The sequence below is a fragment of the Balaenoptera acutorostrata genome, chromosome 2, assembly GCF_949987535.1.
Source record: "Balaenoptera acutorostrata chromosome 2, mBalAcu1.1, whole genome shotgun sequence".
NCBI lineage: Eukaryota > Metazoa > Chordata > Mammalia > Artiodactyla > Balaenopteridae > Balaenoptera > Balaenoptera acutorostrata.
The window spans coordinates 165821888-165842066 of NC_080065.1; the positions used below are offsets into that span (position 1 = coordinate 165821888).

The 20179-nt window shown below is 56.6% G+C and overlaps 1 protein-coding gene across 1 annotated transcript; it reads left to right on the top strand.

Annotated features, from left to right (window-relative positions):
* Positions 1–3107: 3107 nt before the first annotated feature.
* RGS14 (regulator of G protein signaling 14) lies at positions 3108–16684 on the top strand. The gene is made up of 15 exons (XM_057541052.1): positions 3108–3256; positions 10136–10157; positions 10346–10524; positions 10885–10977; positions 11063–11206; positions 11567–11710; positions 11827–11938; positions 12267–12379; positions 12838–13041; positions 14773–14849; positions 15097–15223; positions 15301–15382; positions 15485–15531; positions 15610–15724; positions 16007–16684. The coding sequence occupies exons 1-15, from the start codon at positions 3212–3214 to the stop codon at positions 16207–16209; spliced, it is 1707 nt and encodes a 568-aa protein (XP_057397035.1). The 5' UTR covers positions 3108–3211; the 3' UTR covers positions 16210–16684.
* The last annotated feature ends 3495 nt before the right edge of the window (positions 16685–20179 follow it).

The window sequence follows — 20179 nt, forward strand, 5'->3', positions numbered from 1 at the left end:
GGAGTTCTAAATTGAAGGCGGAGACCAGAATTCCAACTCCCGCGCCGCCTAGAACTCACTAGGGCGAGACTTTTTAGCCGTTTCTGGCTCCACGCCTTTGGAAACAGAATTCCCTTACTTGATGGGAAGGCCAGGCCAGGACTCGCTTTGCCAGAGGCAGGAACTTACCTTCCCAGTTCCTCAGGCCCAGTTGGGTTTCAGCAGAAGGAGCAGACTCGAATCCTGTCCCAGTGATAGCTGGGGCCCATTCGTATCCAAACGATTGTAGTGCCTGCCTGGCGCAGCAGGAAGCGTCCAGGGAAGGTCAGGGAAAGCTGGCCGTGGAGCAAAGGTGGAAAACTGGTGGCCCACAGCCAAATAGAGCTCTTGCTGATGCTATTTCAATAAATGACTTGACTACCAATATTTTAAATCAGGAGACAAATTCACATTAAAAATCCAAATTTCCAGCTTCTCAGGAAAAATTGGAAGACCCAACCACACTAGGCTCATGGGGCTGCCCTGCTAAAAATGCCTTACTTTTCTAAGCTAGTCTCCACTCTGGCCACTGATTTACAGCACCTGCCTGGCCCTTCTAGACACTTGAATTAATGACCCCTGTTATAGATCACAGGGTGGGATAGTTGGTTTCCTGCTCCTTTAAGAAGCTGTCCTGGTGAATGAATGAACTTCTTCAGGATTAAGTGCTGAGACATCTTTTTAAAATTAGCGATATATATATGTATATTTCACAGATTTATCTATATCTGTGCAAACAAGGACATGTGCATTCCACTAGACCTCCATGAGGGCTCAGATTTTTATCAGCTATAGTCACTACTTAATCCCCAGCATCTAGAAAAGTGCTTGGCACATAGAAGTTGATTAATAAGTAATTGGTGAAAGAATGAATGTTTGGTCTAGAGGTCATATTAGGGGGGAGACCTTGTAAACTTTAAAACCCCCTACGAGGCTAGGCCCAGATCCGTGGCACAGCTGCCAGGCAGGTGGTCTCCACTCATAGCACACACCCTGCCACCCCCCATCACAGGTATATTGACACCATCATGCACCTTATTAAGACCACCACTGGCAATGCTCCAGGCCCAAATGCAACTCCCAATACACACACCAAGTCTGACTTTATTGAATCCCTCTGTCTGGGTGGCCTGGAGCAAGGTGTCTGGAAAGAAGTGAATTAGGACTGGGTGAAGAGGTATATTAACTAGGATAATGCTAACTGCTGTAACAAATAGACCCTAATGTGTAAAACAGCTAGAAGAAGTTGATTTCTCTCTCCCTTAACAGTCCAAAGCTGGTGTTCCTGGTTGATGGGTGGCTTGCCTTCTTACACTAATGTGGAGACCTAGGCTCCTTCCTTTTTGTGGCTCCACAAGCCCTTAGGGCTTCATCATCGTCTGTATCCAGTCAGCTAAAGGGGAAGGAGAGAATGTGGAGGACACATAGGGCTGAAAAGCCTTGGCACACACCACTCCACTCACATTCAGTTGGCGGGAACTAGTTAGCACATGGCCACACCTGACTGTGAGAGAGCCTGGGAAATTAAAGTTTAGCTGTGTGCCCAGGAGGACTAGGACATGAATTTGTGGTGAAGAATCACTCAGTTTCCGCCTCCGAAGGTTTCGGGTCATGGCCCTAGAAGGGGGCAGTGGAGTAGAGGGTAGAATATGGAAGAGGGGTGTCACCTTATCCTTGTAGAAAGAGGGGTCCAAACTGGAGTGGTGGGTGACTTGAGGGCTCTAAGTAAGCCCATACTTGTGTAAAATACAAGTCCCGGGGCTTCCCTGGTGGTGCAGTGGTTGAGAATCTGCCTGCTAATGCAAGGGACACGGGTTCGAGCCCTGGTCTGGGAAGATCCCACATGCCGCGGAGCAACTAGGCCCGTGAGCCACAACTACTGAGCCTGAGCGTCTGGAGCCTGTGCTCCACAACAAGAGAGGCCAGGACAGTGAGAGGCCCGCGCACCGCGATGAAGAGTGGACCCCGCTCGCCACAACTAGAGAAAGCCCTCGCACAGAAACGAAGACCCAACACAGCCAAAAATAAATAAATAAATAAATAAATTTTAAAAAAAATACAAGTCCCATAGTGGGTACATGCACATGTAAGAAAGAGGCCAACTGAGGACTCTGAAGAGCCTGAGTTCATCGGGGACTGGGCCAGGCTGAGGAAGCAGGGTGTCCCTCTTCAGTCGATGGTACTACACCAAGGTGGGACTTTTATGTGAATGACTATAAACGCACACGTGTCTTTGGGCACAGGTGCGCCTGATCTGTTCCCTGCCCAGGTGGGCGAGAGTGTGCATACTTGGTTGCACATGTCACTGGGGTGTCTGAGTTCATATGTGCCTGTGTTCATATGTGACAGGCAAGTGTGCCTGTCACATGCACATGTCTGAAGGGCTGTGCATACATATGACCGAACACTCAGGTGTTCCTGACGAGGGAGAACCTGTGTGTTTCTAACCTGTACACCTGAAGGGTCTGTGTGTGCATGACCATGCGTGCAATGTATCTGTTTGTCCACACCCAGGAACAGGCCTGCAAAGGACAGCCTGGAGATGTCTCAGGACAGAGGTAGTAACCGCACGTGCACAACTGCCAGGGGGAGGGGTGCTGAGTGTGCACATGCCCAGCACACAGCAGGTGTGGGATAGGTATGTGCTGAGTAAAGTACACAAGTGGACACTCAGATCACAGTACACATGTCCCTGTGTCTATGGTAGCCCCTGCAGGGTGTATGAAGTTGCCTAGGTGTGTGAATGTGTACTTCTGTGTGCCCAGATGTGCTCTTGGAACTGCCCAGGCTGGGCCAGACCAGGCTGGGCTCCTTGTTGGGCACACGGAGGCCTCTGCTGTGTGTTGGTGCCTGCATGGGGCACTGCTAAGGGTGCCTTGGCGGCATGTGTATGTGCGTGTGAATGTGTGTGTGCGCGTGCGCACGCGCGCATGTGTGTGTGTGTGTGTGTGTGTAGGAAGAAGCATTCGCTCTCTTAGACCTTGCTTCTTTCTGTGGTTCCGTTTCTATAGAGACACTTCCTGTGGAAGAGAAAAGAGGTAGTGAGCTGGTGTTTCAGGATGTGAGGGCCCACAGGAGCGGAGCTGGGCTCTCTCTCTGCTGCCTGCCCTTCGTCGTGCAAGCTCTGGCCAGAGCTGCCCACAGTCCCCATGGTGGGCGCCCCCCGCAGCGGGGACCCGTGAACAGCAGCGGCATGCCAGGGAAGCCCAAGCACCTGGGCGTCCCCAACGGACGCATGGTGAGTGCGGGCTCCAGGCCAGGCCCACAGGGAGGGGGTGGGCACACCCAGGGTGGAGCCCAACAGGCACACCCGGCAGGGCTGGGCTAGAGCCTGCATGCTGCCAGCGGGCGGGAGAAGTTGGGGAGAGGCAGCAGCAGGTGGTAGAACCTGGTACCCTCATCCCAGGACCTTCCAGATGGTTCTGATGGGGACCTGGGGCCACCCCAGGGATGAGGCCAGAGGAGAGCAGGCATAGGCTTCTGGCCCAGTCCCCACTGCTCTCTTACCTACTACGTTGGCACCATCTGGTGCTGCCTGCGTCCTAGGGTAGCAGGGAGTCCCGGCATGCCCTTTGCCCCCTGCATACCCCTACGGGGACCCAAGCCCCCATACCTCACTTAGCCTCAGCCCCCTCCCTCACCCGGTGTCCTGATGCCCAAGGTCAGGTAAGGGGCAGCCCTTAATGGGTCATTGCCCCCCACCTAGACCTACTCCAGAGGCTTCCTGCCAGAACTAGCAGTCCTTGGGCAGCCTGGGATGGGTCAGCAGGGTCAGGCCCAGTTGGCACAGCTTCTGTCTGTTCTATTCCTGGACTACTAGGACGGGTGGGGGGACCTGAGCACTAGGGTGCCCCTGGCTGCTGCTAAATCCTCTCCCTGGCTGCTTGGCATCCAGGTGAGAGCTGCCCTGGAAGAGACCCGCTTCAGCAGATGGAACTGGCTGTGTCGGGCTTCTCTTCTCTCCCTAGGACACCAGCCCACTTGGCAGAGTCCCAGCCCCTCCTATAAACTCCGGAAAGTCCAGTGTCCTAGTCGCCTACCCAGCCCCAGCCTAGTACTGTGGGACAAAGCCAATGGGTCCAGAGAGACCTGGGTTCTAATCTCAGCTCTGTTGTCCCTTACTAGAGGGTCCTCTCTGACCCTCAGTTTCTTCATCTATAAAAGGAGGAGTTTGAAATGGATTTCAAAGGCTTGCTGAGACGATTAAGTGGAATAATGAATATGAGCCCCCTGACCCACCGTGGGGGTTCCATAAATGTCAGCCCAATGCCCCCCTTCATTCTCAGCCCCTTTTCAAGGATGCCCTGCCTCACCAAGAAGCTGAGCCACTCCCCACCCCTACTCCTCCTCCTAATTCCCAAGACCTGTCTCCATACCTCTTCCTCCAGCATCTCTTTATTGGGCAGGAGAGAGGCAAATCCCTCCAAGCTGGCCGTGTCCCCCACCTCACTATCTCTACCATCAAACCAACTTTGGAAGTTCGAGCATCCATGGGCCTCGCGCTCCCTGGAGGCATGATGCTTGGCTCACCCCTCCCAGGGCATCCAGGCCAAGGAGGAACACGCCCACTCCCACCCCAGAGGGCAACTGGGTTGCTGCTTCTGGGCAGTGCCCAGAACTGCAGGGCAGCTGAGGGGGCCCAGAGACAGACCCAGCCTCTGCCCATCCCACATCAACCTATAACTTCTCTACTCAAGAGTCATTCAGAGCAGGGAAGACCCCCAAGCTCTACCCCCAGCCCTGCAAGCCCACGGACACCCTGGCTTTTCTCAGCGACTTTCACACACAGGTTTATCTTTGCCCTTTCCGGGCCCATTCTGAACTCTGTGCCACCTCTTGGAATCCCGAGGGTCACAGATTGGCCACTTGCTGGCCATCGGGCAGCCTTCCGAGGCCACGCTCAGCTGAGAGGAGGAACAGACCGGCATCAGATGTGCATAGATGTAGGCCAGCTGTCAGCCTCCTTCCATGAGTTACCTCCTGAGGGAGGTTCAAAGGAGTACATGACATGCTGAGGGCAGCTGGCAAGAGAGGGACCGGCATTTGAACCAGGCCAATCTGACTCGATGCCAGGTCTCCTCCACCTCCCAGAACTGCCTGGCTCCGTCCTCCCCCACCTCCTCCTGCCACCAACCCCACCCACCACCACCGTCGTTCCCTGCTGAGGCAACTTCATTTGTCAGCCTCGTATTTCTGTCACTCAGCTTGTCAGGGGGTTGCAATGAAACCTGTCACTTACAGATGGCTCCCAGCCTCCCTCCCAGAGATGCCTTCACACAGTCCCAACTGCCACTTCACTTGTTCACTCATGCATTCATTCAACAATCCCTCCTTAGGGCCTGCTCAGTGCTGGCCCTGTCCCAGGCATCAAGACCAAGGCCCATCACCCTAGGCCCTGCCCTCAAACAGCTCCTGGTCTGGCAAGGCACAAAAGGCACGAGCGCAAATACCAGAATAAAATTAAGGTTTGGGTAGAAGCGGTAGGTCAGGAATAGAGAAAGCTTGAGGAGGACCTGGGAGAGAGAACAAACTTCTCCACTCACTTCGTACGTTGCTGGCGTGGAAGATGTCCTGAAAGGATGTACCAGCTGGAGGGGGCAACAACATGGGGAAAGGCCTACACGCAGGGAACCAGGGTGTGTGTACAGGGACAAGGCCCAAGGGCTGGCGAGCCTAAAGCCTGGAGAGGAGCAGTTATTGCATCCTGTCACTCTCAGGTGCCCAGTTAGTCTTCCTGCACAGGAAGACCTGCAAGGCAGAGCCCACCGTACCTTGGCCTACATTCCTGGAGTCCAGCTCAGGGCCATAGGTCAGCTCCACAAAGCTGACTCAGGCTGAAGAGCCAGGCAGCCAGGGTGCTCAGTGGGTCTACCCAGAGAGGATCTCTGGGCCTCAGTCACCCCAAGCCAGGATGAAATAAGATGATGATATAGAGGGCCGAGCCCAGAAGATGCTCAGTAAATCAGCCCTCCCTTCGAAGTCACCCCTCCAGGGGGCAGAATTCATCCAGGTAGCCCCTGGGCCCTTTACCCCAATCAACCTTGACCAGCTATGCCCCGAGAGCTGAGGCCCTGGGCCTCCCAGCTCCCCGGTACGTCTCCTGTTGACCCAGGAAGGCAGCTCAGTGGAGGGGGGACCTTAGGTTTCCAGAGTCAGGCACACTTGGGCCCTAATTTCAGCTCAGGCACTTCCCAGCTGTGTGATTTCTTTGGGCCAAGGTTTCCATATCTGTAAAATGGGCGTAATAATACCTGCCTCACAGGATAAGGATGTGAGGATGGAGGGAGGATGTGTGCCATCCATGTTCTCTCTCTGCCGGAGAGCTCAGGAGAAGTCGGGTCACCCTCACCTTTGTATTCTCAGATACCAGCGGCTCCCCCCAGGGCCCATTTCCAAGGAAAAATGTTTGGCAAACTGAGGCCAGACCGTGGGTTGGGGTTGCCGCTTGGCCACCACACCCTTCCTCATCCTTTCTTCCCCTTTTCTCCCATTCACTCACCACTTCTCCTCAGGCAGGCCAGGGTGGGGCAAGGCCAGCCCTGCTCAGCACAACTTCCCCAGACCCAGGAGCCTGGGCAGGTCAGAGCCCCAGCCAGCGGCAGCAGCAGCGTGCCACTCTCCCTGCTGCACGCCTGCCACATTCACAAATGGGGCCTCGCTGACTCATCCTTCCTGGCAGCTCCAGGAGGTTGGGAATGCTGAGCCCTGTGCTACCCAGGGGGTACCTGAGGCCCAGAGAAGGGAAGTTACTTGCCTCAGAAGGGTCACTCTGGAATTGGACCCCATCCCTGCTCCCTGCCACCTCTGGATCTCCATCCTGTCTCAGACCCAGCTATATGGGTTATTAATATCTAGTGGGGCAAGAGGGGCCCAGGAAGAACTAACTGCATGGGGCGTTCGGAGTCAGAGCATCCCTGGCAAAGGGGGTGCCAGCGCCTCCTGTGAGGGCAGCGGAGGGCAACTTGGGCCCTTGTGGCTGCTTGGGAGCACCTGGGCAAAGAGGGTGCTCCTTGAGGAGGGAGTTCAGGCTGATTCCCTCCTACGATATAGGCCTGCCCTCCAGGAGCTACAGGCTGCTAGGGGAGAGGCCCAGACATAGGTGGGCACCAGTGTGGTGGTGATTCGGGGCAACTGGTGTTTAGGGAAGACTGATGTCAACAGGCAGAGACTGGAGAGCCGTAGGGTGGGGGGAGCAGGAGCAGATATCTGCAGGAGCAGATACCAGGCAGAGGAAACAGTAAAGCAGGAAGCAGGAATGTGAAGAGGTGTGGGGAAAATAGAAGTTTGATGAAGTGTAGGGTGGAGGTGAGGGGGAGGGCAATGGGGGAGGCTGAAGGGGTTCATTAGTCAGGCTCAGGCAGAGCTTCAGCAGTAACCCAGCAACTGCTCTGCCTCCCAGAGTGAGGAGTGGGGCCAGAAGAGGGCCTGGGAGCCAGCCCCACATAAAGACACAATCCATTCAACGTGATGTAAAGAACAAAACAAAATAGGAGTGAAGCCAAGCCCAGGCCCCTCTGCCTTCCCTGGGGTCCTGGGCTGCCCACAAGCATCCCGTGCCCCACCCCCCCACACACGGAAAAGTGCAGTGGAGAGCCCTGAGCAAGGGAGAGGCTGAGTCCTGGGTTGGAGGGCAGGCCAGAGAGAGGCCGGTGTGTGCTGGGTGCGGGAGGCGGGAGGGCCAGGTGGCCACCGTGGAGTGGGAGGGGAAAGTCAGGATGGTTCCCGGAAACCTGGACAGAGGGAGGTAACCAAAGCTGGGAACAGCCACAGAGCAGCCTGGGGAGGAAGAACGTGGGACAGGCAGGTGCAGGCATGAGGGCAGCTGACAGGAAAGGGAAAGAACAGTTGGAAGGGACCTTGGGCTTCAACTTGTCCCCTTCACACACCCCAGGAGTTGAGACTTTGTCCTGCAGCCCCGGGAGAGAATTCCCATGAAGCTGTCAGATGGGCGAGTGCAAAGGCAGCAGGGCAAAGGCTGGGGCAGCAGGGGAGGGCGTGCAGGGTGGTTCCACGTCCAGCCTCCCTCTGCACAAGCTTTCCCTCCTCCTCCATAACGTCTTATCCCCGTGCTCCAGCTTGGAGACAGGCTCAGGGAGGGGCCCAAGGTTGTAAAACTAGAAAAGGACAGGGCTAGGATTTGAATCTGTGTCTGACAGACCCGATCCCTGTGTTCTTCCCTCCACCGCAGGGCTTGGCAAAATTGAAAGCTGAAGCAGGGCCAGACACCAATACTAATGCGACAACAATAATAGTAATGTTCCTTGAATATTTACCACATGCCAGATAGTGTTCTGAGTTCTCTTTCTATGTATATTTAACTTATTTAATCACAGCAAGCCTTTGAAGTCCTGACCATTATTTGCCCCATCTGTATAGAGGGAGAAACTAAGGCACAGGGAGGTAAAGTACTCTGCCCAAGGTCACACAGCACAAATGTGAACTCAGGTAGTCTGGGGCCTGCCTCCACAAATAACATAAATGCATCAAACTGGCCCCAGAGACCTCTGAGGAGAGTGCGAACCCCTTCTAGGGAAAGTGGTTGCTGCTCAGGGCCAGCCAAGGTTGCCATTCTGGGAAGAAGCTCAAGGTAGCTGGGGCAGAAAGCTGGGGTTTCATGTAAAACTCCTGACTTTCAAATATGGGAAACCCCTTTAAAGTTAAAAAAAACAAAAACATTCTGATATTAATAATGTCCTACTTATTTGCAGGCCAGCTCTGGCCCACAGATGTGTGACCCGGGTGCTCCCAGGTTGGGGAACAGAGAGGGAGATTCCAGCCGGGAGGGCAGGGAGAGTCTTCCTGGGGAGGAGATGTTTGCAGACTTGTTTCCAGTAGGGATGGAACGAAGGGACAGGTGGCGGAAGCTCCTGTGACAGGACCTAGTGAAAATGTAGGAGGTGAGAGGGAGGAAGGAACTGGGGATCAGTCAAGCCCTGGTGTTAGGAGCCCAGGTGATGGGAGGAAAACCAGATTCAGGGAAGTTGGTTCCGTGCCCTGCTTTGGTGGTGGCAGAGGTGGCTTCCATTTGGGACTGGCTCAGTTGGAAGGGCTTGTGGGGCATTTGGGTGGAGATGTCAGCAGGAAGTTGGCTATGTGTGTTTGAAGCTGGGGAGATGTGGGAGGGAGAAAGGGCCCAGAACAGAGTCAGAGAGGGGTAGAGGCCACCTTGTATGTATAGATGATGAGGAAGCTGGAGGATTTGCTAGGAAGGTAGGAAGACCGAGGGAAACCACTGCAAGATTCATTTTGAAAGGAGGGTTTTTCTGTTTCACTAATGGTTGGGATTCCCAGAGAAGTCAGAGTTGTGCATGTGGGGGAAGGGGGGATGTGCAGAGGAAGGGATTGGCCTCTACAGCTACTCACAGGGTAGTCCATAACCAGCAGCATCAGTGCTTGGGATCTTGTCAGAAATGGAGAGTCTTAGGCTCTCCTGAACCTGAATCTCTGGAGGTTCCCCCCGCCATCATTCTAATGCACACTAAAGTTTGAGAACCACTGCTCTCTACTGTAAAATAGCATCCTGTGCCCTGCCCATGGTGGGGTGTTTCCAAGAGGAGGCAGTTGCAATAAGGAGATCATCAGTTACAGAGACACCTCTCCTTCCTCAAAGACAACAGCAAACATTGATATAACACCTGCCACATGCTGGCCACTATTCTAGATGCTGGAAATATATTAAACTGATTTGATCCTCACAGCAGGCCCAGGAAGTAAGTTAACTATTATTATCATCATCCCTCACTTACAGATGGAGACAAACAAGTTACTTGCCCAAAGTCATACAACTAGTAAGTGGCAGAGACAAGATTAAAAGTTTGTGTTCCTACCCACCATGCTCTACACCCAGGCTCACCCAGTGGGTGCTGGGGGTCAACAGGGGTGACTGGGGTGTACCTGGTATAAGTCCCAGTGCACATAGTGGTTGGCACATGATGGAAGGGGAGCCAGGGGCAGCCTGAGCAAAACCCTGAGCAAGCAGTGACCTGGCTGAGAATGCCCAGTGTGGCCCTCCAGGCAGAGAAGAACACAGCTCCAATCCTGGGGGCTGGGCCTAGAACTATCCCTTGAGAATCCACCCTGGGCTCTACTCTGACTTTCTACCTCGGGTTTCTTGTAGGTTCTGGCTGTCTCAGATGGAGGTAAGTGACAGAGTATGTGGAGGAAGCCTGGCTGGGGTGGGGGTGGGGGCTGAGGGGGGTGTATGTGGAAACAGCGTGGGGATACCCCTGCCATTTGCTGTCTTTCCAGGAAAAGTACCTGAGATGGGATTGGGCCAGGGGCTGGGGAAGGCTGCAAGGCTCAGCTGCACTTGTCCATCCCCCTGCAGAGCTGAGCAGCACGGCGGGACCCCAGGGCCAGGGCGAGGGCCGAGGCAGCTCCCTCAGCATCCACAGCCTTCCCAGTGGCCCCAGCAGCCCCTTCCCCACCGAGGAGCAGCCTGTGGCCAGCTGGGGCCTGTCCTTCGAGCGGCTGCTGCAGGACCCGCTGGGCCTGGCTTACTTCACTGTAAGCCCTGGGGTGGGATAGGGAGGGCGGATGGCAGTGGCCACCAAGGGGGGAAGGGTGGAGGGCATGGGAGAGGGCATGGATGGAGTTTCAGGCTGGCCAGAGTGGGACTCCTCTGTCAGCTGCCTCATCTGGCCTTTCTCTGGCACTCTCTTACTCTTCTCCCAGCTGGGAAGTTTCCTTCTCTCTGCCTCTTATTTTCTCTCTGTGCCTCCGGATCTCATCCCATCTGTCTGTCTGACCCTATCTGTCTGGCTTGGCCTCTTGGCCCTCTCTCTATACCAATCTCTTGGACCACATCCCCTGACTGGGTCTCTGTGTCTCACCTCTGTGTCTGTACCTCCTTCTCCCCACCCCTAGGAGTTCCTGAAGAAGGAGTTCAGTGCTGAGAACGTGACTTTCTGGAAGGCCTGCGAGCGCTTCCAGCAGATCCCGGCCAGCGACACCCAGCAGGTGGGGAGAAGGGGGAACTGAGGCGGCGAGATGAGACCAGGGCCTGAGCCATGCCCCTGACCTTCTCCTGTCCGTCCTGCCCCAGTTAGCTCAGGAGGCCCGGAACATCTACCAGGAGTTCCTGTCCAGCCAGGCACTGAGCCCTGTGAACATCGACAGGCAGGCCTGGCTTGGCGAGGAGGTGCTGGCGGAGCCCCGACCGGACATGTTCCGGGCACAGCAGCTTCAGGTGAGCGGTCCCGGAGGCGCGGCCTGGGATAAGGGGCGGCGCCTTGGAAGGCAGCTCGGTGGAGCAGAGGCAGGGCCAGATCCAACGGCGGAGCCTGAGCGGCAGAGATGGTGGGGATGGGGTGGGGAAGAGAGCAAATCTGGATGCTGGGACCCAGCTAAACGTTGGGCAGGGTGCGGGTCAGAGGTAAGAAAAGAGGCGACAGTGAAGGAGGGGCTAGGGGCGGGACCTGGAGCAAGGAAGGGCTAGGGGCTCGCTCCCTAGGTTGGGGACGCCGCCAAGCCCCAGGGCCGAGTCTGGGACTCCGGCGGCTCGCAGAGCGCCCTCTCCAGCTCACCGCCCCGGGAACCGGCTCCGCAGATCTTCAACTTGATGAAGTTCGACAGCTATGCACGCTTCGTCAAATCCCCGCTGTACCGCGAGTGCCTCCTTGCGGAGGCCGAGGGTCGCCCCCTGCGGGAACCTAGCTCCTCGCGCCTTGGCAGCCCTGACGCCACGAGAAAGGTGCGGACGACGGCCTGTGGGGGCAGGCGGCTGGGTGCAGATCTGCGAGGGTGTGCCCACGGTCTGCCTGCGGGTGCGGCCCGGCCCAGTGCCAGTGGCTTCCCTGTATCTTGCAGAAGCCGAAGCTGAAGCCCGGAAAGTCGCTGCCGCTGGGCGTGGAGGAGTTGGGGCAGCTGCCCCCTGCTGAGGGCCCTGGGGGCCGCCCGCTCCGCATGTCCTTCCGCAGGGGTGAGGGCAGGAGCGGGCCGCAGAGATGAGCGGGGTCGGGAGTCTGGGCAAGCCTGGAGAACACCCCCTTCCTCCTACTGGTCCCGCAGTCTCTAAGACTGTGAAAATCGAAATGCAGGTCCGTGTGACCCCCATGTTCCCCTGGTGGTTCGGTTCCCACGCTAGACCCCAGAAGTTTGGGAAGCCCCTCTCAGCAGCGAAGCTTCCGGGAACCCAAACCACGTTAGACCCCTGCAAAAGGGCTCCAACAGGGTCCGCCTGGCTGGGAGAGGCCTCTGGCAGAGGGGTTGGGGGAGGGGCTGTCCTGCTCATTCTCCCTCTCCCCTAGAACTAGGGGGCGGTGCGTCAAACTCAGCCTTGCGCCGAGAGTCCCAGGGGTCCCTCAACTCCTCCGCCAGTCTGGACCTCGGCTTTCTTGCCTTTGTCAGCAGCAAATCTGAGGTGAGCCCACTGCTGGGGGAGATGAGGTGTGGGCTCGGGCCACTACTCCGGCCCCTTTGTGGGCCACCGTCATTCCAAGTCACCAGCCCCACTTCATCCTCCACTTGATCCAAATGGCCAACCACTCAGCCTCCTCACCTTCTTCCTGTCCTCACCACATTGGGCCCCATGCATGTTATGGGTGCACATCCTCTTCAGCCGATGTGTGTGCACGTGTGGGTGCCCAGGTGTGTACAGCACGTGTGTAGCAGTCAGTGGGTGGACCTGTCTCTGGGTGCCCATACGCTTGGGTGAGCATACATGTATTCCTGTAGGAGGATGTATCCTGCCTGCCTACAAGTGTGCTCTTGGGCATGTGTATGCCTGTGTGTGCCCCAGTGAGCTTACGTGTCTGTGTACCTGTCTGTGTGTCCTTGCATGTGTACACATCACCTCCCTTGACACCTGCTCTGAATCAGAGCCATCGGAAGAGCCTTGGGAGCTCAGAAGGTGACAGTGAAAGCCGACCAGGGAAGTATTGCTGCGTGTACCTGCCTGATGGCACAGCCTCCTTGGCCCTGGCCCGACCTGGCCTCACCATCCGTGACATGCTGGCAGGCATCTGTGAGAAACGAGGCCTCTCTCTACCTGACATCAAGGTCTACCTGGTGGGCAACGAGCAGGTGCGAACCTGCCCTGTTCCCCAACTCTAACTCCCTTCCTGATCCTGAACCCACCCCCATTCCTGTCTCTGCTCAGCCATGACCCCAACACCAATTCCACTTCTAAATCCAACCCCATCCCCTATCCCCACCCCCTTCCTAACTCCAGCCCCCACCACAGCCCCCCTGCCCCATGCCCAACTCCAAATCAACCCAGTACCACCTCCTCACTCAAACTCAGATATCCACTCTCATCCCATGAAAATCCTGTCCCCACCCCATTCCCATCCTGGTTTCCAGCTTCATCCATCATCCTCACTGTGATAGTCTCTGGGAGGAAGAGTAGGGGAAAACCACTGCTGGAGCTGAGTTTTTCCCTGTCACTCCCAGAGTTCAGACTGCCCATCCCTGAAATGGCCATTTGGGGATCCCTTACTTCCTCTGCCACCAGGGGCACACAACTGCACCCAACCTATGAAAAACTTTCCTTTAGGTACAAACTAACATAGCTTTAAAGAGGAGGCTAGGGCAAAATTCACTTAAACTAAACCATCCAATAAGGGGGAATCTAAAGGAAGGATGCTGTATCCCAGGGAGACCCGTCAGGATTTCATTCACCCAATAAACAGTCCTAAGCCCCTGCCAGGTGGGGGCAGAGGGAGCCAGGCTGAGTTCTGTCCTCCAGGTCCAAAGGCTGGAGGTGAGCCAGGCAGGATGTGATCAGGAGGAGGAGTTGAAGCTCCAGAGAGTTTCTGGGTCAAGGAAGGCATTTCTGGTTGGTCCCAGGAGGCTTCATGGAAGAGGTGGCCGTTGATGAGGATGAGGACAAGTTTGCCTGGCAGAGCTGTGGGGGGAGGACATTCCAGGCACAGGTGGGTAAGAAGTGCAGGGCAGGTTCAGGGGCCTGGAGTATGGGAGTATAAGGGCCACAGTAAGAGAAGCTCTGCCCACTTTCTTGGGCCACCCAGGCAGCCTCTGCAGCCCTGATGGGTTTTCATGTCTGCTAAATATAACTTCACCACCCACACTCCACCTGTCCCTGCAGCACAGCACAGGCCTATTGCCTGGGAGGGCTGCCTCCCAGCCCTGGGCTTGTGCAGGCAGCAGGGCCTCCAGGGGTGGTAATTACTACAGCTACTTTTATGTACCTACTGTGTGCCAGGCTCTGTGCCAGATACTTCGCATCCTTCTGGCCTCACAGCTGTGTTGCGGGGAAGAGCCCTTTTTGCAGTGAGGAGACAAGAAGTGTCCTTAGTAGGTGGGAATGGAGAGAAGTGGACAAGTGTAAAAAAAAGGGACAAGGCCTGGGTGGCTGACCAAGGGTAGGTGGTGAGGGAGGAAATGCGTCCAGCTGGTCCAGTTGGTTTTCCCATGCCTGAGGGACAAGGGGCAGCTGTCCAGGAGGCAGATCCTGACCTGGCTCAGGAAGAGGTGGCCCCATGATCCAGGACTTAAGCCGGCCCCTTAACCAAGCAGCCCCATTACCATTTCGTGCCCACCCCACCTCCATGTTTCTCATAACTCTGTTCCTTTTCCAAGCCTGTCCAGCATTCTTGCCACTAGGCTCTGATCCAGCCTGGTCTCCTACTCTGTCAGCATCTCTATGGCTCACCCGACCACCGGCCCCTCCCTCTGGCCCTTAGGGAGCCTCAGTGGCGGCCCTGGGAGGAAGTGATGATTGTTCCCTCAGACCCTGGGGATGGGGGAGGAGGGAAGGAGAAGGAATTTTGAGACCCTGCCTGGCTCCTGCAGAAGGCCCTGGTCCTGGATCAGGACTGCACCGTGCTGGCGGACCAGGAAGTGCGGCTGGAGAACAGAATCACTTTCGAGTAAGTGTCTGTCGCTCCAGTCTAGGGTCCGGGGGTCCCAGCACTCGCTTGGGCCCCAGTTCTGGCTGCTGTTCTCCCTCCAAGTCCTGCCCCTGGTGCTAACCCCGCCCCTTAGGCTAAGGCCCCACCCCCAAGAGGTCCCACCTCCCCAGTTCAGGCTCCACCCTCTCTCCGGCCAGTCCCAGGTGGGTTGGGGGAGAGGCGCGGCGGGCTCTCCGACCTTCCACAGCGCCAGGGTCCCGCGCAGGCTCGAGTTGACGGCGCTGGAGCGCGTGGTGCGGATCTCCGCCAAGCCCACCAAGCGGCTGCAGGAGGCGCTGCAGCCCATCCTGGCGAAGCACGGCCTGAGCCCGCAACAGGTGGCGCTGCGTCGGGTGAGCCGTGTGGCCGAGGGGCAGGGGCGGAGCGGGGCGGGCTGCCTGTCCCGCGGGCTGCTGACCTGTCCCCTCAGCCAGGCGAGAAGCAGCCGCTAGATCTGAGGAAGCTAGTGAGTTCGGTGGCGGCCGAGAGATTGGTTTTGGACACTCTCCCAGGTAAGGGACGTTGGCCCAGGGGCTTGTAAGGGACAGCTCTGGCCCAAGAGGAAGGGGGTCCAAGCGAGAGGCAGACAGGAACGGTGGCCCTCTCTGCCGCAGGTGTGAAGATCCCTGAAGCTGGCGACATATCCCCCTGCTGCAGCCAGGTGAGCGAGGGACTGGGCACCCTCTTTTGCCCGCCAGCCTCCCCTCCCGGTTGTGGCTCTAACCCCACATTCTCACAGGGTGGCCAGCCTACAATCCAGGACAAGGCCGCCCACCTCCCTCCACTGTCCCTGAACTCACTGGCCCAGGCACCCAGTAGTATCACTGGGAAGCGGCAGACCTGTGACATTGAAGGTACATTGGGGATGATGGCGGCTAGGGACCAGAAGGGTTGGGGACCGTTGAGGGTGGGTGGCCTTAGAGAGCCTTGAGCTGAGGCAGGGGCCTGGATGTCACTGGGGCTGAAACAGGGTCCACTGGGGTTGAGGGATCAGAAAGGCTGGGACAGGGGGTGGGATGGGGGCATTGGTGCTGGGGTCAAGGAGGCTGTGGCCATAGTAAGGGCAGCAGGACTGTGGTGGGCTAGCATAGGTGGGTCTGCACCCATGGGCCCCTTGACTCTGCGGCCATCCCCAGGCCTGGTGGAGCTGCTGAACCGGGTGCAGAGCAGTGGAGCCCATGACCAGAGGGGCCTTCTGCGCAAAGAGGACCTGGTGCTTCCAGAATTTCTGCAGCTGCCTGCCCAGGGACCCAACTCCCAGGAGGCCCCACCACAGACTGAATCAGCGGCCCAGCCCAAGGGGAGCCCCTCAGACTCCACTGCGCACTCGGTCCTCTGACAGCTGCCCAACCGTCCAGGCCGGCTGCATGGCACCTGGCGGGCCAAGCATGCCATGGGCCCGCTCTGCATGCCCTGTCTGTGCCATGAGTGTCCCTGGCCCCTTCCTGCCACGGGCAGGCCCGCAGGAAGAGCTGGGAGGGGATGGAGAGGGGACTCAGAGGAGTGACACTCCACAGCTGCCACCACTTGGTCCCTTACAGGCTTGCTCGTCCATCCCTTGCTGCCAGGCCACCAGGGGGAAGTGGGCCTAGCCCCCAGTGCAGGTGTGCCCAACACAGAGGGGCGGCGTTGGCAGTGCCAGCCTCCCCACCATGTGCCAGGCCTCAGCAGGGAGTAGGAAGAAGGGCCGGCTCTTCCTCGGGGAGCTGGTATGAGTAAGGCCTGGGGGTGCAGGCAGGCAGGCAGCCCCTCCCGCTACCCACAGAGACGCTACTGGACTTTTGGATTTTGCAGTTGGCTTGGGGCAGCTGGGTTTGTCCTGGATGTATGATATTGTTATTATAATAATTATTATTATTCTGCCATGGGGTGTGTTCCTTGTGTGCCAGTCTACCCTGTGTGCCGCCCCCACCCCCAAACTGCGTTGCCTCTGTCACCAGGGTCATGCCAGGAAGCCCTTGGGGACCTCAGGATGTACCCCCTGACTTCCTGTTGTCAGAACCTCTCTTCCTGACTGCACAGAGTATGGGGTGTGAGTGTGAGAGAGAGACAGAGACAGTCAGAGAGAATGAGGGAGGGAAGGAGGAAGCAGGGGAGGGAGGGAGGAAGGGGAGGGAGGGGTGGACCCCTCTGGGGAGCTGTGCCTCTGCTGGTGTCATTGTGCTGTTCCTCAGTCTCTGAATCTGAGTACAGTGTCTGGTCACTGTCCTGTTTCTACTGGGGACTGAAAGTGTCTCTGTAGACATGGCGGTGGGCTCTTTTGGATTCATCGAAGGCCTCGAGGAGGACACTGGTTTTTGTGGTGGGAGCAGGTTCTGCCCCCTGCCTGCTTTGGCTGGGTGGTCTTCTCTGTCCCCCGGCAGCCAGAGAAGCCCACAGCCCACACAGGGAGGAGGAGCAGGGAGAACCCCAGAAGGAGAGCCCCAGCCTGGGGGCAGAGAAGCTAGACTCAGTCCCGGTGCTGCTGTGACAGAGGAAACAAGGGGACGCAGGAGCCTTGAGAAGGCACTGGGGGAGTGAGGGGCCCTCTTGACCACCTCCAGCAGATTGAGCTCTCTTCCCCACTCCAGCTCTTTGTACTTGCTGTCCCCTCTGCCAGGGGCTCCCCATACCTGCCCCCTATCTTGTAACTGGCTCCTCACCCGTGAAGTTCCTGGGAGAGATCAGTGCGATTTGCAGGCCTTTCTCTAGAAGTGGAGCGCAAGCCTTCCTGAGGGGGCCTTCATGGCTTGTAAACAAGAAAAATTTATTTCTCACAGTTCTAGAGGTCAAAAGTCTAAGATCAGGTGCAAATATGGTGGGGTTCTAGTGAGGACCTTCTTCCAGGTTGTAGACAGCCAACTTCTGTGTCCTCATATGGTGGAAGGGGTCAGGGAGCTCTCTGGTGTCTCTTTGTAAGGGCACTAATCTCACTACATCCTCATGACCTAATCACCTCCCAAAGGCCCACCTCCACGTACCATCACCTTGGGCCTTGGGATTTCAACATGTGAATTCAAGGGGACACAGATATTTAGACCATAGCACCAGGTGACCAGGAAAGCTCTACTGAGGTGTGTAAGCTGAGACCTTCAATGAAGCGGGACTTTGGTGTTTGTAAGTCTTAGAAATCCCACTCAGAGTCACAAGCACACACACACTGAAAGAATGCATTGGCTTGTCTAATGAAGAAGTCTAGGAGTGGCTGGGTAAATTTAGGAGTTTAGATCATTTTAGTCAGGAATCTCCGTCCATCTCAGTCCTGATTTCTTGTGTTGGCTTCATTTGCACGCGTGTTCTCTCCCTGCATGTCCTTTCTGCAAATCCCCAAAGGACGGTAGAAAATGACCAGGATTGGGATTCTGACTGGGGTCAGAGGATCATTCCTGAAGCACACTGAGTAGCCAAGCCTGGCTCATGAGATGACCTTAACAGCCAGAGGGCTGGGCCAAGCCAGCCAAACAAAATGGGCTGAGGGGGCAGAGGGCTGAAGGCCAGGTAGAAGAGCCTCCACAGAGGTCGGCCCCTACAGGAGGAGGAATTCACATCTCCCGAGGTCCCCAAGTTAAGCATGCTCCATCCTTTATCGCATTTTGTCCTCACAGCAAAACAGCCTGGTGGGGATGAAATCAAGGCTGCAGGGGGGCAAGTGACTAGTCCAGGATCATGCAGGGGATTGCTGCTGGGGTGTCACCAGCACTCAGGCTGTCTGACTCAGGGACACACACCAAGCAGGGCCTGGATGCTGTAGAAACCCCCACTGGGGAGCCAGGGTCCTCTCAGAGGAGGGCACGTTGATGTGGCTACCCTGGGGGGGGGGCGGAGTTTGGGAATTTCTCCTAAAAATTAAAAACACACAGCGTGTGACTCCAGCAGTGCCACTAGAGAATCACTCACTTCTGGGCACGTGGAGGCCCATTGCTGCAGGGTTGTCTATTGCCTGAAAACTGGCAAAAGTGTATAGGGGTGGGGGGTAGGGTAACACAACACATGCTCTGCGATACCACACAGCAGATAAAGAATTGGGTACAGCATGTCCTGCCATGGAAGTTTCTCCAAGACAGTTTGGTAAAAGAATGCAGAGCAATGAACATGGCATGATACCTTTATATAAACCACAAACACACAGGCACTTATAAGTGTACGGAAAAGAGAGAGAGAATGTTCTAGAAGGATACATACCAAACTGACAGGGAGATGGGAAGCAGACCAGGAAGGGGTAGTGGTCAAAGGAGACTTTCACCTTTGCTTTAATTTTTTTTTTAAAGGATGCAATTAAAAATAATTATAATAACACAAAGAACTCCGCAAAGCCACTTCTTTGTCACTGCTGGCCTGCCATCCCTTTCTCCATAAGTGGCACCCAGATCTTCCATTAGGGGCTTCAGCCCACTGCCCCCTCAGCCCATTTTGACTGGCTGGGTGTGTCCCTCTGCCACAATCCCCTTGTGATCTCCTCCCCACCCTGCCCCCTGAAGCAGCCCTGAGCCCTCACTGTCCCAGCCTGGCCAGGCCCCAGCTACAAGGAAGGGGGTCAGGGGCACCAGCTGGTTAACCCCTGGGGCCATGTTTCAAAGTCACTGCACAGAGGTGGACTCCTGGGTGGTGGGGAAAGGTAGCAGAGCTGCTTCCCCTCATCCCACCAGGTGGGAAGCCCGGAGAGGAGTCGGCCTGTTCACCCAGCATCCAGTGTGAAGGAAGGGAGAGACCACACATCTGCTGACCACTCTGCAGCCTCCAACACCCCCATCCTACAGAGTTCACAGGCTGACAGAGGAGGCGTGACTTCCTCAAGGACACCCGTGGGGCCCAACCCCACGTGGCTCCAAGCCTCTAAGAGAGAATCTGTCTCTTGTCCCCCCACCCACCTTAATAGCCTTGGGGTACGGGATGGGCACAGGGTGAGAACAGGGCACACAGTGACCTTGGCTCTGGGCCAGCGTGGGAGCAGGTAGAGGCATTGGCTGCTCACCTGGAGCCGGGCTGCAAGTGCTGATGCACTGTTCTCTGGGGACAGCCACCCCCACCCCCAAGGGCGAGCACAGAGTGCACCCGGTAGGGGGCCTGGTCTGGTGATCAGGTGACTCAGACTTATGGGGGATTAGAGGCTGGAATTCAGCTTCCACAGGGAAATGAAGGCCCAGATGGGGAGGAACACACATGGTTGGTTACAGTGTGTCAAATGCAGCCAGAGCTGGGCACAGGCCCGTACCACTGTACAACCACAGGGGGCGCCATTCATGTCCACCATGGTCCTGGGGGTGTCCAAGAAGAGCTAGGGACATGAACATGTGTATGTGTCCTGTGACTCCTGCAGGGAGGGACTGAGT

Excerpts from the sequence above, each read along its gene's own strand:
- RGS14 (XM_057541052.1), top strand. The coding sequence starts at position 3,212 with ATGCCAGGGAAGCCCAAGCACCTGGGCGTCCCCAACGGACGCATG. Across the intron at positions 3,257-10,135 it reads GCGTCCCCAACGGACGCATG|GTTCTGGCTGTCTCAGATGG; the intron begins GTGAGTGCGGGC and ends GGTTTCTTGTAG. Across the intron at positions 11,711-11,826 it reads GCCCTGACGCCACGAGAAAG|AAGCCGAAGCTGAAGCCCGG; the intron begins GTGCGGACGACG and ends TGTATCTTGCAG.